Source organism: Plectropomus leopardus, chromosome 7 (genome assembly GCF_026936395.1).
Source record: "Plectropomus leopardus strain MGB_pleo_1.0 chromosome 7, ASM2693639v1, whole genome shotgun sequence".
Classification (NCBI taxonomy): Eukaryota; Metazoa; Chordata; class Actinopteri; order Perciformes; family Serranidae; genus Plectropomus; species Plectropomus leopardus.
The window spans coordinates 11,913,083-11,940,078 of NC_142182.1; the positions used below are offsets into that span (position 1 = coordinate 11,913,083).

The 26,996-nt window shown below is 41.2% G+C and overlaps 1 protein-coding gene across 1 annotated transcript; it reads right to left on the minus strand.

The window, feature by feature from the left end:
• Positions 1–500: 500 nt before the first annotated feature.
• Positions 501–8,204, minus strand: tmem263 (transmembrane protein 263). The gene is made up of 3 exons (XM_042513636.2): positions 7,995–8,204; positions 4,956–5,026; positions 501–3,227 (listed from the first exon to the last, which is right to left on the minus strand). Exons 2-3 carry the CDS (start codon positions 5,020–5,022, stop codon positions 2,905–2,907), a joined length of 390 nt encoding a protein of 129 aa, XP_042369570.1. The 5' UTR covers positions 5,023–5,026; positions 7,995–8,204; the 3' UTR covers positions 501–2,904.
• Between the last annotated feature and the right edge of the window lie 18,792 nt (positions 8,205–26,996).

A 26,996-nucleotide genomic window follows, 5' to 3' on the forward strand; every position in this document is an offset into this window, starting at 1 on the left:
AGTACTATATCTGTATCTCACTGTTAAGCAGACATACCCATTATTCACCGGATTTGTAGTGTATAATAAAATCCAATTATAATGATAATAAATAATAATAATAATGGTAAAATAAATCAATCAATAATAATCCTTGTATTTAATGGCATTAAGATCAGTTCACATCACATAAGATTAATAATAAAACTTAAAATAAGTAATAAAGCACCAGTGATAAAAAAAAAAGAGATCAACACAAATGCTATGTGTAACAGAGCATAAAGTTAACAATTTGTCAATATAGGTATATAAAATAAGATGCTCTTAAGGCAGTAAATGTGAATATGCTACTTTTGAAGAGTTCAGTGTGGAAAAAGTGAGTTCCATAATTTTGGTGGGGTTGATGGCTATTAGTGCCAGTATTAATAGTATGTGCACCAGATAAACCATTTTAGTGTTACTATATATATACTTTATGTTTTCATAGGACTTATTTTGGGACTGATGGAACACAATACATATACAACCTTCAGCAATTTTTATTCCAAAAAGTACACGTAGAATATAATATTTCCATGTCTCTATAAATTCTCATTGTTCAGCAAATTTCCAAACACTCTGTAACACTGATAAAAGCTCTGAAAGCTTAGTTCTGTATTAAACAAGACTTGAATAGCATTTGAAAGATTTAAAAAAAAAACTTTTTTTATTTAAATGTACAGGTGTGTCAGCTTGTAGTTCAGAATGTAATGTCAAGAAATCCAGCCGTCAGATTCCTACAGAAGTAAACAGTGACACTGAGCAATTAGGAGGAGCGTTTAGGGAAACGTTCAGGTTGAGAACTAATGCTTTGGTACAGTGAGTGAGATTTACGTCAGTGTGAAGCTTTTGTGTCTAAAGGAGAGGTGTGGACATACTTTGATTTGAGAAACATTAGCCAACATGACAAAGTAACTATCAAAATATAATTTTATAAAAGTGCATACATTATTCATTGAACTCTTATTAAACTAGTATAGTCATAGTGAATCAGTCAACACTAGGAAAGTTCATAGCAATTAAAACACTTGTGATTTTATATAGTGATACAATATTTATTGTAATAAATCAGATTCTATATCAAAGAAGTAGTTGCCGTTCACTGAGATGAGAGTGTAACCACCAGAGGGCGACATGTATTCAGACGACATAAAACCAAAACTTCACCTGTGGAATATCCACAGCCAGCAGCAGTGACGGGAGAAAACGAACTAATATTTTTGAGCGACTCTTTTTAATGTCCGATTTGTACAATGTCAGTCTGTCGAAGATCTGAGTGCTCATGAGTCCCAAATTTTTACTGCCCGCTGTTATCATGTGGTTCTGTTCAGGCTGCCTGTTGCAGTGAGTGAACAAGAAGTGATTGAATCGGTCCTGAGTCCAGATCTCTGCAGCTAATTGTGCATTTAAGTCCTCTTCTGATGGTCTTTCTTACAACTTTGGTGTGTTTTTGCAAATCATTAATCAGTGACATTTTGTAACATAATTTTAAGCCTACATACCAGCGTGATGCTGAATCAGTGCATTAAAAATTAATATTTAATCTTTTCTTTTGTTTTAAGATTATTTTGGGGGGCTTTATTTAATTGCTTTATTGATAGTGCAGCTTGAGAGTAGTAGGAAACAGGGAAGACAGAGGGGATGACTTGCAGCAGAGTTCATCCCAGAATTTTTAATCGTCATTGATGTAAACTTATACATGATGACTGGTAATGCATTGGAGAGGTTTTGTGGGGCAAGAGTAAAGTGTTACTGCATGCTGGTCGCCCAATTATCAATTATTTTCTAACCTTTTTTTTTCCTTTTCCAGAATTAAAACGTCTGAAAATTTGGGGTCGACAGATTATCGGCCTGGTCGATTACTGGGGCCAATGTTTGGCATTTTGCTGATTATCTGTATTGGCGTTTTATTTTATGATTACTGATATTGATTACTTAAAAAGTGCAAGAAAAGTGTCAGTACGGGAGGAACATTCTACTCTTAAACCTCAGGGAGCTATGTTTATTTCTTCTTTTTTGTTTTCAATTTTCGCTTAACTTTATAAAAAGTACTGACAGAAAGATTTTCCTTTTTATTGTTAATGCATATCGGTTCCAGATATTGGTTATCGGTCCCATGGACTTCTAATAATCAGTATCGGCCCTGAAAAGCCAATATCGGTTGACACCTACTGAAAATACACTTTAACATGAATCCAACATATTTTTCCTTTTGCAAAAACTAATCAGATCAAGACTGCAGCCTAAGACCTCTGCCTGAGTACCGCCATCAGTCCAGTTTAATATGCAACTCAGTCTTATACTACATATGAAGTAAGTGTCCCTGCTCTGTCTCTCTTTCAGTGACCAGTCGTTGGCCTGAAGAATGTCGAAGACCCAGCTGTACATGTTTTCTGATCCATGTGTTGGTCAGTCGACAGAAAAACACCTCCTGGTGAGTTATAGACCATCTTTGATCTGTGATTGTCTTACAAGCAAAATTTAAGTGCGGTTACACTCTGAGCCTTTCTCCACTGGTACTAAAGTTAACAGATGTGACAAATATGACAGTGTGCAGTGAAAACAGCATTGTCGCTTATTATCAAAAATGAAACATCAACATTTTATTTAAACAATTTCAGGCACTGGTGGTAATAGTGTAATTCCTCTAACAACAGAGCAGGAGAGTCTTTGTTAGTTCTTGCCACATATGAGTGTGGGTTTTTACCAAAAATCACTGTCATAAACAGAAACTAAAGAAAAAAAAAAACAAACACCCCTCACCACAGTGTGTACACCAAACTTGAGTCCCCTGTTGCTCTTTTGCGGCTCATGAATGCTAATGCAGGTAACAGCACAGTGCGAGCCGTAACACCTCAGCTGTGTGCGGTCACTCTCCTCACGGCTTCAGTCGGACTTGTCCTTCTTTTTGCCTCCTCCTGTGGAAACTTTGCTGACCACTGCGGAGCCGACAGCAGACACTCCTCCAGCTACAGCAGACACTCCTCCAGCTACAGCAGACGCTCCTCCTTTTACCAGCCCCACTCCCATCCCAGGCAGAGCGGCTACAGAGCTGACAGTGGTCTTGGTGACTTCCAGACTTTTTCCTCCTATCCAGCCCACGCTGCTCACCGTCGCTCCTAGAGCTCCCTTTGTGGCGCCGAATATGCCCCCCGCTATCCTGCCGAGCATGCCCGGCTGTGTCTGTGGATGGTCCTTGTTGTTGTCATCTGGTTCGAAACAACAAGAGCAACAAGATTTAATATGTCACTGCCAAAAAAGTAAGAAATGTTTCAAAACGGGGCTCCAATAATGACTATAAAAATCATGAAATCTTAATTTGAGAAGCTGGAAATATTTGGTATTTTTGCTTTTAAAATGACAGGGATGATTAATCAATAATCAAAGTTGTTTCCATTAACACTCTGTGCATCAACAACACAATTAACTTGATTTTAGTACTTTGTGACAGATATTTCCTTTTCTGTGCTCAGTTTAGATGCTACGCATGTTACAATATCCAATATCTGCAGTCGCTAAAGAGGAAAGGATGAATTAAAATAAACTTTTCAAAAAGCCAGAAGCAGCGCATGTAGATGTAACATCCTGTAGCTCCTCAAATGTCGGCTCCTCAAATCCTTGCAATAATCCTTTTTGCTCTATTTTGCTCTATTTTTCTACTTTTTTGACTCCATAGCCTTTTCTGCTCAAGTATGACTTTTCTATGATAGAGAAGCACTTATCAACATTGGGAAACGTTGCAAGAGGCTGAAAGACGATCCCCACAAATGGCATATCCCGAGCGGCAAGTCAGACCAGAGGGGAGAAACGAAACCGAAAGCGACAAACGAAAAGAGGGAGGAGAGACCGAGAGGTGTTCCTCTACCAAGCCTTGTGGCTAATGTCCGGTCGCAGGAGAATAGAGTGGATGAGATGTGATTGAGGCTCACTCAGCAACAGGAAATCAGGCACTGCTGTCTCTTCACAGAGACATGGTTAACCCCTAACATCCCGGATCAAACTATTGCAATGGATGGGCAGACCTTGTTGGTAGCCATAAGGACGCAAGACTGATGCAAATTCAAAAAATGCACTGCAGGAATTGAATGAAGCTTCCAGCAGCAACATCACCAAGCAACCGGATGTTATTTTTATAGCAGCTGCTGATTTTAATCAACTCATCCTTCAACTCCAAAGATGTAGCTGGATAAAGGACAAATGTAATTTCATTTTTTAAACTTTGTTTTTTAAAAAATGACTAAATAACTTCCTTCTACCTTCTATAATAATTCACAAAGATTCCTCAAGTCAAAGTTGATTCCTTCAGACTGCTTGTTTATTTCATATTCAAAGCAGAGAAAATCTGCAAATCAGGCAGATTTAACCACAGAATGGTAAGAGTTTTACATTAAATGACTTTAAACATGAATTAATGTCCAAAATAGCAGCTCATTCATTTTCTGCAGTCAGTAAATCTTTGAACTGTTTCAGCTGTACAATCATTGTATACTGCAATCTGTTACAGTTAAAATGTCTTTGATAAACAGCTCTGTGTTGTTTGAACACTAACCTATTGAATTTGCACAAGTTTACCAGAAGCAGATTACTGCAGAAACAGTTAATCACTATGAAATAATCCATAATCTGTAGTTCCATATATTGTGTAAGGTAGACCAACAATATTGAGTTTTTCAGAACAGCTTTTCCTCTCGGGTATACGCAGGGTGCTAAAAATCCCTAAGTCATGCTGATGTCTAAGGTTTTAAATTAGCTCCAGGTGTTTTGCTATGATTTCAGCTTCGAGTTACATTGGCGTGGTTTCAGAGTGTGAGGTGTTGCACTCTGTCTCTACAGGAATGACATGTATGAATTTGGAAAAAGGGTGTAGTTCTCATTTAAGCAAATTGGGGTCAATAAATAGAGATTTTTCACTGTCAAAGGACTAAAACTGAACTTACCTGTGGGTACAGGCTCATTGTTGAGGTATGCAGGCATGTCCTCAGGCACCTGCTCCGCCTGACTCATCTCTCTGGCAAAAAAAATAACACGATTACCAACAAATACATATATGCAGTTTAGGGAAATATGGGGAAGCAGAGTCTGTCTAACATGTTTTCCTCTTGGTATCCTTGTGTAATTTCTGCTGAAGTGTAAACACTGTTAGGAATATTCAACAACAAGCACAGGCACAGACCTCTCTGTGTTTATTCCTGGGGGTAGCAGCAGAAAGAAGGACTTGGTTTTTGGGGGGTTTATGGTACAGATATGAGCTGCTGTAACTTTAACACTATAGATGTGACAAGGATACACACTCCAGCCCAGGCAGGGTCAAACTCATTTGGGGGCCATATACAGCCCAATTTGATGTCAAGTGGGCTGGACCAGTAAAAACTTTAGATATTTTACAGTTTAACACATTTTGATACAGTAAAAAAATGCTTGATTTTGAATGAATTACTTAATTTCCAACCAAACATTAAACATACTATAAACTTAAATAAATCTAAAACAAAGAGTACAGTGTACGAAAAGGAGCAGGTTGAAGTAACTTATATATTCCTACCTCCTTCTCATTTTTTTTTCTTTTAACTCATAATATTTCAACAAATTTCCAAATGTATTTTCAAATAGTGTACAACCAAACAACAAACAATCATCCCTTGTTTAAGTATGGGTGTAGTTTGAGATGTCCTGAACTCAATGTATTGTCTGGCATTATGGAGCAATGTTTTTTGTTTTTTTTTTTAATTTTTTTTAAGCATTTCAATTTTCAGATTTAAAGTCATAAAAATATGGGACTTTTACTTACTTTGGAATATTTCTAAATGTATACTTTTAAAAGGCTTAATTTTTGTGTCTGTATATACTTAGAGACATCCCCAAATCAAATGTACCAGTTAACGTCAGGAATTATATATTCAATTTTTTTCAGTAACCCTCCAAAAAAGTCAAACAATACACACAATTTCCACACAATTTAGTGGTATTTACTTGTTAATTTGTCAGAGATAAAATTGGTCGGGCTTCAGTATTAATGAGTTCTTTGAAGTTTCACATTTTGAAAAGTCATCCAGGAGACTGGATTACACACTTTGATGAGCTGGTTCTGGCCCGCAGGCTGAATGTTAGCCTTAAACAGACAAAATGTGTATATATATATATATATATATATACACATATAACTGTACAGAGGAAGCCTTAAGTAATGTAGAAAGGGCTGTTAAGCGCACTGTGTACAGAAAATAACAGGCGCTTGCTTTGGGTGTGCTGCTGATTCTAAAACAAGGCAGACCTGTTCACAGTAAGTTACAGACCTGCACAACAGGTGAAAACTAGGGCTGTGTCTTGGTAAGAATGTGGCCTTACGATACAAATGTAAATTTCAGGGGTTAAAACTGAATGTATTGTAATATATTGCATCACTATGAGCATGGTGATACATTGCAATCTTTAAAAAACTAATTGTAGGAAAACTGTCCTACTATAATAAAAGACGGATATGCATTTCCTTGTAACATTCAACATCACAGCACTGATTTTTTATGATTAGAACAAAAGCATTAACATATTAAGAAATGAAATTGTACACAATTAAAAAATGATAATACAGTATCAAAATACACAATATTGCAAACCAATAAACCAATCAACTAAACTATCTAAGGTAAAAAAATAAAAATAAAATAAAAAATCACAATGAGGACACGATTTAAAAACTCAACAACTGATGCTGGAAACCAAAATTAATACTGAAATAGTTTTTTGGACTTTGTGAAACAATTATAAATGACATACACCAAAAGTTTAAAAGCATCATGAAATTGATTGACTTTATAGCTATTATAAGTATTTGTTATGAAAATGCTGTCACCTTTAGGTTGTCATATTATTTGACAACATAAAACAAATATTTTTTCTATATTGAAAAAAATCCTGATAATATTGTGAAATTTTCAACGTTTTCAGGGTGAAGACTTCAAATAAGCCCACTTGGTTTTCTACCTCTTCCTACACTATTCGTATTTATTTATTTATCGTAATTTTGCATATTTTGAATTGTACAAAATTAAAACTCAGTAGTATTTTTGAGAAGCAACATTGTGTCACAACACATAACATTAGTACATCAATATTTTTTTGACACCTCTATTAAAAATATATAACAAAGATATAATTTCTACACTAAAAATGATACTTAAATGCAAAGGAAACAATAACAACCGGTCACATGAATTACAGTTTAGTTTCATGTTGTCTTGTGAGGCTACTGGTTGTTATCTGTTTATCTGTAATGTTATTTTTGTTCTTGAGAAATCAATGGTGCCTTGTTTTGTAGTTATTAAATCTGCTCAGAGAAAAGCCTTGTTCAGTCGTAGGGTTTATTAGGTTAAAGTTAAACAAAGGAACTCGTTTAGCAGCTGTGTTAGATATAAACTGGTTGGTAAACATTATCACCGTGCATATCCTTGTTAGGTTAATATATTTACAGAAATACTTCGCTAGAGACGCACAATGTAAAACTTTTGCTACCTATCGTTAGCTAACCTGCAGCATTTGTTTCGTGGCAGACCGCGTTAACTTAGGCTAACACGCAGGCGGTTAAAAACACACATATTTGTTTAAAAGATGTCAAATTGCTGTTAGGTTTAACTTGTACAGTTTGTTCTCGTGTTGTTTTTAAAGCTAAAAAATATATGACTTGTAATTAACACGCCCAGCTATGAGGTTGTTTTGCCTTTAGTCGCCATAATTAGCTTATTTGTACAAGCTTCTAGCTGAGACATCCAGACACGTCACGTCCCTCCCGAAACACAAAACATCACTTTTTACCTGTTAATCGATCATTTATTAGCGTTTCCTCAACTTGTAACGATAACGAAAGAGGTAAGTTTGCTTTTAATATGATTTTTTTTTAGTATAATATGTCTTTTGTGTTTCTGTAGAAGTTCTCATGGCTGACACGAACTGAACCCCAAACTAGCTAATTCAGCACTTACCTTGTTTTGTAACGTTATCAAACCGGTCCAATGTGCCGCGCAGTATGTATTAGACTTAAAACCACCTCGGAAAAAATAATTTTCAGCTTCCACAGCCTGTAATCATGGAGCTGCTGGTGTTAAGGCTAACTTGTGTTGTCTGTCTGACTATATTTTGGAGGAGGACCACAGTCTCCACCCATAAAAACACACAGAGGTTCACAGTGTCCGCAGGATGGAGCTCCAGCCTGCACTCAACCTCATGCAGGCAAATAAAAGTAGGGGAGACCGGGAACGACTGTAACGTTTTTTGGTTTTGATGTCATTACTCAAAAACCTCTTTAGCTATAAAAATAACATTTTTTACATAGATAACTTGTATCTGTGTTCAAATTGTTGACAACCATCAGCTGTTTTTAAAACAAACAGTAAAAAAATATTGCGGGCTTGATAACAACAACACACTTAAGCCATGTCTAGGCCAAAACGATCCAAAGAAAAAAGGGTGCAAAGAAGCATGCGGGGATATAATAAAATATGATGAATATATTATTATTATTATTATTATTATTATTATTATTATTATTATTGCTGTTGTTGTTGTTGTTTTTATTATTATGTATCTATCTATTATTATTATTATTTAGCCCTTCTGAGAGTATTTTGGAAAAAACATACAGACAAAACTGCGCTAGACTATGTAACACATACACTACAAAAACAGAGATGCAGACATCTTGCTCAACATGTCCCACTTAGATGCGCCTGATCAGAGAAGTTAGCTCCAAAATTTGATATAGACATGGGGTAAAAGGCAAAAAGATACATTTTGGGGCTGTTATTATTTATTAAATAATTAAAATAAATAATTTATATTATATTAATTAATTAAGTCAAACAGAAACAACAAGACCGTCAAGTTAAATATTTAGTTAAGTTACATCTGAGGTGTTTGGTTACACTGTTTATAGCTTCTACTTGTCATTGTAACATAAGCATGTGCCTTTTTACACACTTTTACACCTCCCATGACTTGTAAAGATTTTTTTTTCAACCCAACTGTGATGCACATAACTATAATACAAGACAAATCAAGTGTCACTGTTCAGCCGAGTGTTACGGTTGCAGCTACATAAGTTAGTATGAAAACCCTTACAGCATGCACCAGTGCAACTGATTTACAGACTTAAGCTTTACAATGTTTCCACACCTTCAAAACTGTTAAAAAATGAGATGTCACCAGTGAATATGGTTAGACTACAAGTAATGTTAATATGTATGATTGGTGGAGGTTACAGAGTGTGCAGGAGAATTTTAATTGTCATGAATAACCCTGTTTTCAAGTGAAAGCTATGGATGTGAAGGCATGTTCAACAATTATTTTGTATCTGAATTTAGCTGAAATATGATTTGATGACAATACATACAATCTCAATAATTAACCAGTTATGAAAATTCTGTCAAAAGTGACATAACTAAACATTAATAGACAGATGTCTCCATCTCTTCAGAGAAAAACAAAGGTAAACCTCAAAATGAAAACATGTCATTCAGAAATCAGAAATTGGCTAAAAGTGTTTATTATCTTAAATTGCATCTTTATAGTCTTAAAAGAAAGAACTAATAACTTTTAAATGACTTCTTTCAGTGAGTTATTTGTGTATTTTTGCAAAACTGTATTTGATACACTAATTTGATACTAAATTCGAACTGACACGTTTGTCTATCAACAAAGCATTAATTTAAGAAAAAAGACAATCTGTTGATTTGTATTGTTTGTGTAGGGCTACATAAAACGGTGAAACACATTTTCCATAATCAAAATCCTATGGAAAAATCTAGGAAACCAGGGCAAAGCTAACCTCCAAGTCAGCCTACAGAAAAAATCCCTTTCTCAGGGCTGCTGTTGAAAAATGTATTTGAAGAAAATACAACATGTTTGGATTCTGCTGGTTGTTTGTTGTCTGGCGGAGATAAAGAGATGCACCACATTGTCGGGAGAAGTTTGCCAAATTGTGAGCTTCTCTGCCAGAAAGGATTTTTTTCTGGGTTGGGGTTCATCATATCTTTTGGATTTTCCCAGAAAAATCATTCCGAGTCTTTTACATAGAAGTCAGTGTACAGGCTATTAAAGTCGCCCGAGAGTCGGGGAAGGTCTGAGTTTTTAAGTTGCGTTACACTCTCTTAAATCACTGGCAATGAAAAAAATATTTATATATATATTACTTGTAAAAAGTCACATATACGTAGATCCTTTAAAAAAACAGATACTATCTTTTAAGTAATTCAAGTCAAGTTTTCCTGCCTTATAGATTAAGATTTGGCTATTCACATCAGAATCTCAAACTACGTAAAGCATTATTTTAAAATGGAAGTTGAATTAAAGATTTATGGTAGAACTAATTTAAGATCGGTTTCTGAAAATCCAAGATCACTCCATTAAAGACTTTTGAATGTTCGACTGTTTTTTTGTGTGCATTATTTTCATTTAATGGGGGTGTTTTTTGAGTTTAACAAGAAATTTACCCTAAAACACTTAACTGACATTTTCATCCTGCAGAGAAACAGGTAATGTTTTTGGTTAGATTCTTTATGTCACACTTACGTCAGCAAGTTGTTCTGTTTTTTTAGGTTATGTGATGGAGCTGCACTTTCTACTCTTCTGACCATTCATAGCACTTTAACACTATATTTAATATATAATTTTACATACTGGTGGCCAAGGCTAATACACAAGATACTACCTGCTACTCAGTTTTAACATTCACACACACCCATCTGGAGCAGTTTAGTGTTCAGTATCTTGTCCAAGGACACTTCAGCTTGAGGAGCCAGGAAACAAACCTTAAATCCTCTGATTAGTGAACGCTTGCTCTACCTCTGTTTAAGATGCCGCCTACATGATATAAAAATGAGAAATACTGATTTAGACACCATGAAAGTTAGAGAGCTTAAATAAATTAAGTTTTGATTGATCCAGAAGCCAAATAATTTCAAGTGTTAGTCTCTTAGTTATTTCAATGCTTTAATTTTTTATATTTATTGTGCTTATTCTAATTATTTTAATTAATATGACTTATATCTACTATAAACACTTTGAATCACTCAAAGTAAAGCATAAGTAAATCAACAAGGATCACCACATGTTGAAGAAAGATAACAAATGTTAAAGGGATAGTTCAGATTTGTTAAAGTAGGATTGTTTTGGGTACTTTCACAGTATATTACATACAGCAGTCCTACATGGAAGCTAAGCAATAAACTGCCGGCTGCCATGTACTGATACGCTGACTATGAATAAGTTCCCCATACAACCCCACTTTTAAAAAATCCCAACTATCCCTTTAACATTTGAAAAAAGGGTTATAAGTTTAAATCACTCTATAGCTGTATTTAACACTAGAAAAGCGACGATGGTTTGCTAAAAAAACAGGTCAGGTATTCCATCGCAGCCTGCATATCTTTGGATGTGGGAGGAAACCAGAGCACCTGGAGAAAACCCACGCAGACATGGGGAGAACATGCAAACTCCACACAGAGAGGCCTACCTCCTGTGAGGGGACAGTGCTCACCACTGCACCACCATGCTGCCCATGCACTTACAAATATAAACGATGAATAGATAGATAGACAGACAGAGGGGTAAATAGACAGACAGACAGACAGACAGACCGAAAGATAGATAGATAGATAGATAGATAGATAGATTCATCATTTGTATTTGTAAATACATAAATTACCTGCACAATTACTGCAGGATATCTTGATTGAACTTAACTTGTATGTGTGGTTTAACCTACTCAGAATGGAGGATTTAAGGTAGGTTGGACGTTGCAGCAGCCTGTTACAAGGCTGGAAAACATGTCCGATGGGCAGAGGTTATGGTTATAGTCTATCCTGGAATTGGCAATCACTGTGGAGGCAAGGATGCCAACAGGAACAAGTACACCCAGACTTTGGATGCCTAATTTCAGTAGACCCCTACCATAGCCATGCCACCAACTTCTGGTCTGAATTTCAGCAGCAGATGTCTCACCAACTGGAGCTACAGCAGCAAGAGTCTCAACAACTACAGCCTCAGCAACTGGAGAATCACCAGCTGGAGCATCAGCAGCAGGGGACTCAGCACCAGGGGCCTCAGCAGCTGGAGATTCAACAACTGGAGCCTCAACAACAAGAGCCTCGACAACTGAAGCCTCAACAATTAGAGCCTCAGCAGCAAGAGTCTCAGCAGCAAGAGCCTCAACAGCTGGAACCTCAATAACAACAGCCTCAACCTCTAGAGCCTCAGCAACTGGAGAATCAGCAGCTGGAGCATCAACAGCAGGAGACTCAGCACCAGGGGCCTCAGCAGCTAGAGATTCAACAACTGGAGCCTCAACAACTAGAGCCTCGACAACTGGAGCCTCAGCAGTGAAAGTCTCAGCAGCAAGAGCCTCAGCATCAGTTGGAGCCTCAGTAACAACAGCCTCAACAACTGGAGCATCAGCAGCTGGAGCCTCAACAACAGGAGCCTCAGCAATTGGAGCCTCAACCACAAGAGCCTCGACAACTGGATCCTCAACAACAGGAGCCTCAACAACTGAAACCTCGACAACTGGAGCCTCAACAACAACTACAGTCTCGTCAACTACAGCATCAGCAACAGGATCCTTAATAGCAAAAGTCTCAAATAGAGCCTCAATCAGATCCTCAAAAACTGGATCATCAACGGTAATAGTCTCGGCAGCTCGAACCTTAACACTGGAAGCATTAGAAGCTGTAGCATCAACAACAGGAGACCCAGGAACAGGAGCCTCAGCAGCTGGAGCATCAACAGCAGGAGACTCAGCACCAGGGGCCTCAGCAGCTGGAGCCTCAACAACTGGAGCCTCAACAACAAGAGCCTCGACAACTGGAGCCTCAACAATTAGAGCCTCAGCAGTGAGAGTCTCAGCAGCAAGAGCCTCAGCATCAGTTGGAGCCTCAGCAGTGAGAGTCTCAGTAGCAAGAGCCTCAGCATAAGTTGGAGCCTCAGTAACAACAGCCTCAACAACTGGAGCTTTTACGACTGGAGCATCAGCAGCTGGAGCATCAACAACAGGAGACCCAGCAGCAGAAGCCTCAGCAGCTGAAGACTCAACAACTGTCGCCTCAACTACAGGAGCTGCAAGAGTCTCAGGAGCATGAACCTCAACAACAGGAGACTCAGGAGCCTCAATTACAGCAGCCTCAACAACTAGAGCATCAGCAGCTGAAACATCAACAACAGAAGCCTCAGTAGCTGAAGATTCAACAACTGAAGCCTTGACAACTAAAGCCTCAACCACAAGAGCTTGGACAACTGGATCCTCAACAACAGGAGCCTCCAAAACTAGAGCCTCAGCAGCAAGAGTCTCAAGAGCAAGAGCCTCAAAAACAGGAGACTCAGCAGCTGGAGCCTCAATAACAACTGCCTCAACAACTGGAGACTCACCAACTAGGGCCTCAACAACTGGAGCATCAGCAGCTGGAGCCTCAACAACAGGAGCCTCAGCAATTGGAGCCTCAACCACAAGAGCCTCGACAACTGGATCCTCAACAACAGGAGCCTCAACAACAATTACAGTCTCGTCAACTACAGCATCAGCAACAGGAACCTTAATAGCAAAAGTCTCAAATAGAGCCTCAATCAGATCCTCAAAAACTGGACCATCAACAGTAATAGTCTCGGCAGCTTGAACCTTAACACTGGAAGCATTAGAAGCTGTAGCATCAACAACAGGAGACCCAGGAACAGGAGCCTCAGCAGCTGGAGCATCAACAGCAGGAGACTCAGCACCAGGGGCCTCAGCAGCTGGAGATTCAACAACTGGAGCCTCAACAACAAGAGCCTCGACAACTGGAGCCTCAACAATTAGAGCCTCAGCAGTGAGAGTCTCAGCAGCAAGAGCCTCAGCATCAGTTGGAGCCTCAGCAGTGAGAGTCTCAGTAGCAAGAGCCTCAGCATCAGTTGGAGCCTCAGTAACAACAGCCTCAACAACTGGAGCTTTTACGACTGGAGCATCAGCAGCTGGAGCATCAACAACAGGAGACCCAGCAGCAGGAGCCTCAGCAGCTGAAGACTCAACAACTGTAGCCTCAACCACAGGAGCCTCAACAACTAGAGCCTCAGCAGCAGGAGTCTCAGCAGCATGAGCTTCAACAACAGGAGACTCAGGAGCCTCAATTACAGCAGCCTCAACAACCAGAGCATCAGCAGCTGAAACATCAACAACAGAAGCCTCAGTAGCTGAAGATTCAACAACTGGAGCCTTGACAACTAAAGCCTCAACCACAAGAGCTTGGACAACTGGATCCTCAACAACAGGAGCCTCCAAAACTAGAGCCTCAGCAGCAAGAGTCTCAAGAGCAAGAGCCTCAAAAACAGGAGACTCAGCAGCTGGAGCCTCAATAACAACTGCCTCAACAACTGGAGACTCACCAACTAGGGCCTCAACAACTGGAGACTCACCAACTAGGGCCTCAACAACTGGAGCATCAGCAGCTGGAGCCTCAACAACAGGAGCCTCAGCAATTGGAGCCTCAACCACAAGAGCCTCGACAACTGGATCCTCAACAACAGGAGCCTCAACAACAACTACAGTCTCGTCAACTACAGCATCAGCAACAGGAACCTTAATAGCAAAAGTCTCAAATAGAGCCTCAATCAGATCCTCAAAAACTGGATCATCAACAGTAATAGTCTCGGCAGCTCGAACCTTAACACTGGAAGCATTAGAAGCTGTAGCATCAACAACAGGAGACCCAGGAACAGGAGCCTCAGCAGCTGGAGCATCAACAGCAGGAGACTCAGCACCAGGGGCCTCAGCAGCTGGAGATTCAACAACTGGAGCCTCAACAACAAGAGCCTCAACAACTGGAGCCTCAACAATTAGAGCCTCAGCAGTGAGAGTCTCAGCAGCAAGAGCCTCAGCATCAGTTGGAGCCTCAGCAGTGAGAGTCTCAGTAGCAAGAGCCTCAGCATCAGTTGGAGCCTCAGTAACAACAGCCTCAACAACTGGAGCTTTTACGACTAGAGCATCAGCAGCTGGAGCATCAACAACAGAAGCCTCAGCAATTGGAGCCTCAACCACAAGAGCCTCGACAACTGGATCCTCAACAACAGGAGCCTCAACAACTGAAACCTTGACAACTGGAGCCTCAACAACAACCACAGTCTCGTCAACTACAGCATCAGCAACAGGAACCTTAATAGCAAAAGTCTCAAATAGAGCCTCAATCAGATCCTCAAAAACTGGATCATCAACAGTAATAGTCTCGGCAGCTTGAACCTTAACACTGGAAGCATTAGAAGCTGTAGCATCAACAACAGGAGACCCAGGAACAGGAGCCTCAGCAGCTGGAGCATCAACAGCAGGAGACTCAGCACCAGGGGCCTCAGCAGCTGGAGATTCAACAACTGGAGCCTCAACAACAAGAGCCTCGACAACTGGAGCCTCAACAATTAGAGCCTCAGCAGTGAGAGTCTCAGCAGCAAGAGCCTCAGCATCAGTTGGAGCCTCAGCAGTGAGAGTCTCAGTAGCAAGAGCCTCAGCATCAGTTGGAGCCTCAGTAACAACAGCCTCAACAACTGGAGCTTTTACGACTGGAGCATCAGCAGCTGGAGCATCAACAACAGGAGACCCAGCAGCAGGAGCCTCAGCAGCTGAAGACTCAACAACTGTAGCCTCAACCACAGGAGCCTCAACAACTAGAGCCTCAGCAGCAGGAGTCTCAGCAGCATGAACTTCAACAACAGGAGACTCAGGAGCCTCAATTACAGCAGCCTCAACAACCAGAGCACCAGCAGCTGAAACATCAACAACAGAAGCCTCAGTAGCTGAAGATTCAACAACTGGAGCCTTGACAACTAAAGCCTCAACCACAAGAGCTTGGACAACTGGATCCTCAACAACAGGAGCCTCCAAAACTAGAGCCTCAGCAGCAAGAGTCTCAAGAGCAAGAGCCTCAAAAACAGGAGACTCAGCAGCTGGAGCCTCAATAACAACTGCCTCAACAACTGGAGACTCACCAACTAGGGCCTCAACAACTGGAGCATCAGCAGCTGGAGCCTCAACAACAGGAGCCTCAGCAATTGGAGCCTCAACCACAAGGGCCTCGACAACTGGATCCTCAACAACAGGAGCCTCAACAACTGAAACCTTGACAACTGGAGCCTCAACAACAACTACAGTCTCGTCAACTACAGCATCAGCAACAGGAACCTTAATAGCAAAAGTCTCAAATAGAGCCTCAATCAGATCCTCAAAAACTGGATCATCAACAGTAATAGTCTCGGCAGCTCGAACCTTAACACTGGAAGCATTAGAAGCTGTAGCATCAACAACAGGAGACCCAGGAACAGGAGCCTCAGCAGCTGGAGCATCAACAGCAGGAGACTCAGCACCAGGGGCCTCAGCAGCTGGAGATTCAACAACTGGAGCCTCAACAACAAGAGCCTCAACAACTGGAGCCTCAACAATTAGAGCCTCAGCAGTGAGAGTCTCAGCAGCAAGAGCCTCAGCATCAGTTGGAGCCTCAGCAGTGAGAGTCTCAGTAGCAAGAGCCTCAGCATCAGTTGGAGCCTCAGTAACAACAGCCTCAACAACTGGAGCTTTTACGACTAGAGCATCAGCAGCTGGAGCATCAACAACAGAAGCCTCAGCAATTGGAGCCTCAACCACAAGAGCCTCGACAACTGGATCCTCAACAACAGGAGCCTCAACAACTGAAACCTTGACAACTGGAGCCTCAACAACAACCACAGTCTCGTCAACTACAGCATCAGCAACAGGAACCTTAATAGCAAAAGTCTCAAATAGAGCCTCAATCAGATCCTCAAAAACTGGATCATCAACAGTAATAGTCTCGGCAGCTTGAACCTTAACACTGGAAGCATTAGAAGCTGTAGCATCAACAGCAGGAGACTCAGCACCAGGGGCCTCAGCAGCTGGAGATTCAACAACTGGAGCCTCAACAACAAGAGCCTCGACAACTGGAGCCTCAACAATTAGAGCCTCAGCAGTGAGAGTCTCAGCAGCAAGAGCCTCAGCATCAGTTGGAGCCTCAGCAGTGAGAGTCTCAGTAGCAAGAGCCTCAGCATCAGTTGGAGCCTCAGTAACAACAGCCTCAACAACTGGAGCTTTTACGACTGGAGCATCAGCAGCTGGAGCATCAACAACAGGAGACCCAGCAGCAGGAGCCTCAGCAGCTGAAGACTCAACAACTGTAGCCTCAACCACAGGAGCCTCAACAACTAGAGCCTCAGCAGCAGGAGTCTCAGCAGCATGAACTTCAACAACAGGAGACTCAGGAGCCTCAATTACAGCAGCCTCAACAACCAGAGCATCAGCAGCTGAAACATCAACAACAGAAGCCTCAGTAGCTGAAGATTCAACAACTGGAGCCTTGACAACTAAAGCCTCAACCACAAGAGCTTGGACAACTGGATCCTCAACAACAGGAGCCTCCAAAACTAGAGCCTCAGCAGCAAGAGTCTCAAGAGCAAGAGCCTCAAAAACAGGAGACTCAGCAGCTGGAGCCTCAATAACAACTGCCTCAACAACTGGAGACTCACCAACTAGGGCCTCAACAACTGGAGCATCAGCAGCTGGAGCCTCAACAACAGGAGCCTCAGCAATTGGAGCCTCAACCACAAGAGCCTCGACAACTGGATCCTCAACAACAGGAGCCTCAACAACTGAAACCTCGACAACTGGAGTCTCAACAACTACAGTCTCGACAACTACAGCATCAGCAACAGGATCCTCAATAACAAAAGCCTCAATTAGAGCCTCAACAATCAGAGCCTCAACAATTAGACCATCAACAGTAATAGTCTCGGCAGCTCGAACCTTAACACTGGAAGCGTTGGAAGCTGTAGCTACCTCCTCCTCCTGCCGAGGCGCTAACTGATTATCCAGGATCTTTTGCTTAGCCACATCCAGTTGGTACTGAAGATTTTGTATGGTTGTCTTTAGGTTTGTATTCTCCTCTAATTGTTTCTCTAGAGAAGCAGTCATATTTTCATTCTTAACACACAAATCTAACTTCTCCTCTTCCAGCTTCATAATGTCCCTGGTACTTTGCTCCCTCACCTTAATTAAGGCCAGCTGAAGAGTCCTTTTTTCTGATTCCAGTGTCTCTTGAAGCTTTCTGACACTTTCCTCCTTTTCCCTTAAGTCTGACTCAAGTGCGCCTATTTTTGATTCTAGCATCTCCTGGATACTAAGATTCTCATCCTGAACATGGACACATTTCTCAAACTTAATATGTAAATGATCCACGTATGACCTCAACTTCCACAGCTCTTCATTGAGCTTTGCCTTGGAGTTGAGCTGAGACATATTGTCATTCTCCTCACACTTCTCTGCTACCCTTCTAATGTCATCTGTGTCCATAACACTTTCGTCTTGCACTTCTTGTGTTTTGGATTCAAGCATCCCCTGGACCTCGGCATTCTCAGCCTGAACACATAACCGTCTCAGGTTTTGATCTAATTGTGACTCAAACTCCCCCTGTTCACAAAATTCACATCTGGTCTGGGAGGAAAGCTGACATTTTTTGAGCTGATTCATCTCACATTCCTCTGCCAGCCTTCTCATGCTATCTCTGTCCTGGACATTTTCACCCTGCAAACCTTGTAGAAGCTGCTGAGGCTCCTCTGATGTCGCTGAACTGCCAGGGGCAGAATGGCGTTGAGACATCATATTATTATGTATTGTATCTGCTATTCCAAATACAAGAAGCCAAAACCCTTCAAATCACAATGAGGTGGAGGTATTTCAACAGCACAAAGTCCAGTGACTGACAAATCTTCCTTGTACCTCCTATATTAAAGCTTGTTTTTTAATGGAATGCCATTCGTTCTATGCTTTGTGATGTCATAAAGCATAGAACGATTGACGTCACGGCATTCCGATGTGTCATAACCTTTTTTTGCGCATGCGCATATGCCCACCGCGACGTCATGCTCAGAATAACAACTTCCGGTTAGAAAAATCGGTAATTTTGTTTTGTTTTGTCATCATTTTCGGCCGTAACCGTAGCGTTAAAGATATATAGGTCAACACCGAATGTCAGATCTGTCTAACGTTCATGGTGGCTTATTTTATGTGCTGTTTTTCTACTGTTACCCAGCAGCAGCGAAACTACATCTCACTTCTTTCATCCGTAACTCCGTTTATTGCTTGTTTTGGCGACCTCTAATTGTCTTTACTCTGAGGGCCAACAGGATCGTATTCTAAACTTTGAGAAAATTAACCCTGAAATGAGGGATATTCTGAGTTTTCAGTCCTGAAAAGAGAGGCAACCTAAACTTTGAGTGAGTTACCATGGTAACTGTCTCTCAAGCCAATTTGCTCAATGGCATGTTTTCTTTAACAAACCCTTAGTTTGTCTCTGCCTTGTCCCTCTGACAGAGACACATACGCATCTTTATTCCTTCATTCATTCAGATAGTAATGAGTTTTTTAGCGAGCTTATACCGTGTATCACCATTAATCCTGGTTTGATATTAGTTTGTTAGTTACTTTCTTTGAGGAAAATATATTACCTAAACATCTTTTGCAACACCCCTCATCACTCATAAATAACGGTCCCTTTTTTGGAATGAGGAATTAATTAGGGCCTGACCAAACTTTCTTTGTTAATATTTTCTTTAAAAGTAACTGATCTGAAGAAAGATACAAAGGAGATTTTTGTCAATATAAAATCTCTCTCTCTCTCTCTCTCTCTCTATATATATATATATATATATATATATGTGTGTGTGTGTGTGTGTGTGTGTGTGCATGTGTGTGTGTGTTTGATTTATTGATTTTTGGCTGCTCTTTGTCCCGTTTATGTATTTAGGCCTATTTACTTGATATTGACAAAAAAGCACTTCATACTTGTATGCATAACATGAAGCTGCAGTGGTACGCCGGTAGGTGGAAACTGTGACCCCTCTTCCGCACACCCCCCAACACACACACACACACACACACACACACACACACACAGCACATACATACATACACACACAGCCACAGCCACCCGGAGCTGGTTTGTGTGCCCTCTCCCTTCTTTTTTTTTTCTTGGATTTTCCCAGAAAAATCATTCCAAGTCTTTTACATAGAAGTCAGTGTACAGGCTATTAAAGTCGACCGAGAGTCGGGGAAGGTCTCAGTTTTTAAGTTGCGTTACACTCTCTTAAATCACTGGCAATAAAATTTTTTTTTATATATAATAATATATATAAATATTAAAATATATAAATATTTATATATATATTACTTGTAAAAAGTCACATATACGTAGATCCTTTAAAAAAAACAGATACTATCTTTTAAGTAATTCAAGTTAAGTTCAAATTTTCCTGCCTTATAGATTAAGAGTTGGCTATTCACATCAGAATCTCAAACTACGTAAAGCATTATTTTAAAATGGAAGTTGAATTAAAGATTTATGGTAGAACTAATTTAAGATCGGTTTCTGAAAATCCAAGATCACTCCATTAAAGACTTTTGAATGTTCGACTGTTTTTTGTGTGCATTATTTTCATTTAATGGGGTGTTTTTTGAGTTTAACAAGAAATTTACCCTAAAACACTTAACTGACATTTTCATCCTGCAGAGAAACAGGTAATGTTTTTGGTTAGATTCTTTATGTCTCACTTACGTCAGCAAGTTGTTCTGTTTTTTTAGGTTATGTGATGGAGCTGCACTTTCTACTCTTCTGACCACTCATAGCACTTTAACACTATATTTAATATATAATTTTACATACTGGTGGCCAAGGCTAATACACAAGATACTACCTGCTACTCAGTTTTAACATTCACACACACCCATCTGGAGCAGTTTAGTGTTCAGTATCTTGTCCAAGGACACTTCAGCTGGAGGAGCCAGGAAACAAACCTTAAATCCTCTGATTAGTGAACGCTTGCTCTACCTCTGTTTAAGATGCCGCCTACATGATATAAAAATGAGAAATACTGATTTAGACACCATGAAAGTTAGAGAGCTTAAATAAATTAAGTTTTGATTGATCCAGAAGCCAAATAATTTCAAGTGTTAGTCTCTTAGTTATTTCAATGCTTTAATTTTTTATATTTATTGTGCTTATTCTAATTATTTTAATTAATATGACTTATATCTACTATAAACACTTTGAATCACTCAAAGTAAAGCATAAGTAAATCAACAAGGATCACCACATGTTGAAGAAAGATAACAAATGTTAAAGGGATAGTTCAGATTTGTTAGAGTAGGATTGTTTTGGGTACTTTCACAGTATATTCCATACAGCAGTCCTACATGGAAGCTAAGCAATAAACTGCCGGCTGCCATGTACTGATACGCTGACTATGAATAAGTTCCCCATACAACCCCACTTTTAAAAAATCCCAACTATCCCTTTAACATTTGAAAAAAGGGTTATAAGTTTAAATCACTCTATAGCTGTATTTAACACTAGAAAAGCGACGATGGTTTGCTAAAAAAACAGGTCAGGTATTCCATCGCAGCCTGCATATCTTTGGATGTGGGAGGAAACCAGAGCACCTGGAGAAAACCCACGCAGACATGGGGAGAACATGCAAACTCCACACAGAGAGGCCTACCTCCTGTGAGGGGACAGTGCTCACCACTACACCACCATGCTGCCCATGCACTTACAAATATAAACGATGAATAGATAGATAAACAGACAGAGAGGTAAATAGACAGACAGACAGACCGAAAGATAGATAGATAGATAGATAGATAGATAGATAGATAGATTCATCATTTGTATTTGTAAATACATAAATTACCTGCACAATTACTGCAGGATATCTTGATTGAACTTAACTTGTATGTGTGGTTTAACCTACTCAGAATGGAGAATTTAAGGTAGGTTGGACGTTGCAGCAGCCTGTTACAAGGCTGGAAAACATGTCCGATGGGCAGAGGTTATGGTTATAGTCTATCCTGGAATTGGCAATCACTGTGGAGGCAAGGATGCCAACAGGAACAAGTACACCCAGAGTTTTGATGCCTAATTTCAGTAGACCCCTACCATAGCCATGCCACCAACTTCTGGTCTGAATTTCAGCAGCAGATGTCTCACCAACTGGAGTTACAGCAGCAAGAGTCTCAACAACTACAGCCTCAGCAACTGGAGAATCACCAGCTGGAGCATCAGCAGCAGGAGACTCAGCACCAGGGGCCTCAGCAGCTGGAGATTCAACAACTGGAGCCTCAACAACAAGACCCTCGACAACTGAAGCCTCAACAATTAGAGCCTCAGCAGCGAGAGTCTCAGCAGCAAGAGCCTCAACAGCTGGAACCTCAATAACAACAGCCTCAACCTCTAGAGCCTCAGCAACTGGAGAATCAGCAGCTGGAGCATCAACAGCAGGAGACTCAGCACCAGGGGCCTCAGCAGCTAGAGATTCAACAACTGGAGCCTCAACAACAAGAGCCTCAGCAGTGAGAGTCTCAGCAGCAAGAGCCTCAGCATCAGTTGGAGCCTCAGCAGTGAGAGTCTCAGTAGCAAGAGCCTCAGCATCAGTTGGAGCCTCAGTAACAACAGCCTCAACAACTGGAGCTTTTACGACTGGAGCATCAGCAGCTGGAGCATCAACAACAGGAGACCCAGCAGCAGGAGCCTCAGCAGCTGAAGACTCAACAACTGTAGCCTCAACCACAGGAGCCGCAAGAGTCTCAGCAGCATGAGCCTCAACAACAGGAGACTCAGGAGCCTCAATTACAGCAGCCTCAACAACTAGAGCATCAGCAGCTGAAACATCAACAACAGAAGCCTCAGTAGCTGAAGATTCAACAACTGAAGCCTTGACAACTAAAGCCTCAACCACAAGAGCTTGGACAACTGGATCCTCAACAACAGGAGCCTCCAAAACTAGAGCCTCAGCAGCAAGAGTCTCAAGAGCAAGAGCCTCAAAAACAGGAGACTCAACAGTAATAGTCTCGGCAGCTCGAACCTTAACACTGGAAGCATTAGAAGCTGTAGCATCAACAACAGGAGACCCAGGAACAGAAGCCTCAGCAGCTGGAGCATCAACAGCAGGAGACTCAGCACCAGGGGCCTCAGCAGCTGGAGATTCAACAACTGGAGCCTCAACAACAAGAGCCTCGACAACTGGAGCCTCAACAACAACTACAGTCTTGTCAACTACAGCATCAGCAACAGGAACCTTAATAGCAAAAGTCTCAAATAGATTCTCAATCAGATCCTCAAAAACTCGATCATCAACATTAATAGTCTCGGCAGCTCGAACCTTAACACTGGAAGCATTAGAAGCTGTAGCATCAACAACAGGAGACCCAGGAACAGAAGCCTCAGCAGCTGGAGCATCAACAGCAGGAGACTCAGCACCAGGGGCCTCAGCAGCTGGAGATTCAACAACTGGAGCCTCAACAACAAGAGCCTCGACAACTGGAGCCTCAACAACAACTACAGTCTTGTCAACTACAGCATCAGCAACAGGAACCTTAATAGCAAAAGTCTCAAATAGATTCTCAATCAGATCCTCAAAAACTCGATCATCAACAGTAATAGTCTCGGCAGCTCGAACCTTAACACTGGAAGCATTAGAAGCTGTAGCATCAACAACAGGAGACCCAGGAACAGAAGCCTCAGCAGCTGGAGCATTAACAGCAGGAGACTCAGCACTAGGGGCCTCAGCAGCTGGAGATTCAACAACTGGAGCCTCAACAACAAGAGCTTCGACAACTGGAGCCTCAACAATTAGAGCCTCAGCAGTGAGAGTCTCAGCAGCAAGAGCCTCAGCATCAGTTGGAGCCTCAGCAGTGAGAGTCTCAGTAGCAAGAGCCTCAGCATCAGTTGGAGCCTCAGTAACAACAGCCTCAACAACTGGAGCTTTTACGACTAGAGCATCAGCAGCTGGAGCATCAACAACAGGAGACCCAGGAACACAAGCCTCAGCAGCTGGAGCATCAACAGCAGGAGACTCAGCACCAGGAGCCTCAACAACTAGAGCCTCAGCAGCAGGAGTCTCAGCAGCATGAGCTTCAACAACAGGAGACTCAGGAGCCTCAATTACAGCAGCCTCAACAACCAGAGCATCAGCAGCTGAAACATCAACAACAGAAGCCTCAGTAGCTGAAGATTCAACAACTGGAGCCTTGACAACTAAAGCCTCAACCACAAGAGCTTGGACAACTGGATCCTCAACAACAGGAGCCTCCAAAACTAGAGCCTCAGCAGCAAGAGTCTCAAGAGCAAGAGCCTCAAAAACAGGAGACTCAGCAGCTGGAGCCTCAATAACAACTGCCTCAACAACTGGAGACTCACCAACTAGGGCCTCAACAACTGGAGCATCAGCAGCTGGAGCCTCAACAACAGGAGCCTCAGCAATTGGAGCCTCAACCACAAGAGCCTCGACAACTGGATCCTCAACAACAGGAGCCTCAACAACTGAAACCTCGACAACTGGAGCCTCAACAACAACCACAGTCTCGACAACTACAGCATCAGCAACAGGATCCTCAATAACAAAAGTCTCAAATAGAGCCTCAATCAGAGCCTCAACAACTGGACCATCAACAGTAATAGTCTCGGCAGCTCGAACTTTAACACTGGAAGCGTTAGAAGCTGTAGCTACCTCCTCCTCCTGCCGAGGCGCTAACTGATTATCCAGGAACGTTTGCCTAGCCACATCCAGTTGGTACTGAAGATTTTGTATGGTTGTCTTTAGGTTTGTATTCTCCTCTAATTGTTTCTCTAGAGAAGCAGTCATATTTTCATTCTTAACACACAAATCTAACTTCTCCTCTTCCAGCTTCATAATGTCCCTGTTACTTTGCTCCCTCACCTTAATTAAGTCCAGCTGAAGAGTCCTTTTTTCTGATTCCAGTGCTTCTTGGATTTGCTGTCTCTCAGCAATCCCCATTTCTATAAAAACCAACTTCTCCTGTTCTACATTTCGAATATATCTGACACTCTCCTCTTTCATTTCTTTCAGCTCTGACTGAAGTGCACTTATTTTTGATTCAAGGACCTCCTTCACTGTGGCATCCTTCACTTGGTTCTGAAGACCATGCACATCTGTCTTCAGGGTTGTATTCTCCTCATGTAGTTTCTCTGTCAGAGACTGAATCCGAGCCAACTCATTAGTCATACTCTCATTCATAGCACTCAGATCTAACTTTTCAGCTTCCAGCCTTCTCATGTCCCTGACACTTAATTCCCTGACTTCTGATAATTCCAACTGAAGTTCCTTTTTGTCTGATTCTAGCAGCTCTTGCATGTGCTGACTCTCAGTAATTTCTTTTTCTATCAAAACAAAATACTGCTCTTCTACCTGTTCAACCTTACAGACACTTTCATATTTAACTTCACTTAATGTGGTCTGAAGATCACTTAGTTTTGATTTAAGTTCCTCCTCCACCCTGGCATCCTTCACTTGGTTCTGAAGACCTTGCACATCTGTCTTCAGGTTTTTGTTCTCCTCAAATAGTTTCTCTGTCAGAAGCTGAAGCTGAGCCAACTCACTGGTCAAATTTTCATTCTTAGAGCTCAAATCTAACTTCTCCTCTTCCAGCTTCCTCATGTCCCTGGTACTTAGTTCACTGAACTCAATAAATTTCAGGTGAAGGGCCTTTTTTTCAGATTCCAGTGTCTCTTGAAGCTTTCTGACACTTTCCTCCTTTTCCCTTAAGTCTGACTCAAGTGTGCCTATTTTTGATTCTAGCATCTCCCTGGTCCTAAGATTCTCATCCTGAACATGGACACATTTCTCAAACTTAATATGTAAATGATCCACGTATGACCTCAACTTCCACAGCTCTTCTTTGAGCTTTGCCTTGGAGTTGAGCTGAGACATATTGTCATTCTCCTCACACTTCTCTGCTACACTTCTAATGTCATCTGTGTCCATAACACTTTCGTCTTGCACTTCTTGTGTTTTGGATTCCAGCATCCCCTGGACCTCGGCATTCTCAACCTGAACACATAACCGTCTCAGGTTTTGATCTAACTGTGACTCAAACTCCCCCTGTTCACAAAATTCACATACCTTGTTCTGGGAGGAAAGCTGACATTTTTTGAGCTGATTCATCTCACATTCCTCTGCCAGCCTTCTCATGCTATCTCTGTCCTGGACATTTTCACCCTGCAAACCTTGTAGAAGCTGCTGAGGCTCCTCTGATGTCGCTGAACTGCCAGGGGCAGAATGGCGTTGAGACATCATATTATTATGTATTGTATCTGCTATTCCAAATACAAGAAGCCAAAACCCTTCAAATCACAATGAGGTGGAGGTATTTCAACAGCACAAAGTCCAGTGACTGACAAATCTTCCTTGTACCTCCTATATTAAAGCTTGTTTTTTAATGGAATGCCATTCGTTCTATGCTTTGTGATGTCATAAAGCATAGAACGATTGACGTCACGGCATTCCGATGTGTCATAACCTTTTTTGCGCATGCGCATATGCCCACCGCGACGTCATGCTCAGAATAACAACTTCCGGTTAGAAAAATCGGTAATTTTGTTTTGTTTTGTCATCATTTTCGGCCGTAACCGTAGCGTTAAAGATATATAGGTCAACACCGAATGTCAGATCTGTCTGACGTTCATGGTGGCTTATTTTATGTGCTGTTTTTCTACTGTTACCCAGCAGCAGCGAAACTACATCTCACTTCTTTCATCCGTAACTCCGTTTATTGCTTGTTTTGGCGACCTCTAATTGTCTTTACCCTGAGGGCCAACAGGATCGTATTCCAGTAAAGGCCGTATTTAGGAAAAACTTTGAGTAAATTAACCCTGAAATGAGGGATACTCTGAGTTTTCAGTTCTGAAAAGAGAGGCAACCTAAACTTTGAGTGAGTTACCATGGTAACTGTCTCTCTCAAGCCAATTTGCTCAATGGCATGTTTTCTTTAACAAACCCTTAGTTTGTCTCTGCCTTGTCCCCCTGACAGACACACATACGCATCTTTATTCCTTCATTCATTCAGATAGTAATGAGTTTTTTAGCGAGCTTATACCGTGTATCACCATCAATCCTGGTTTGAT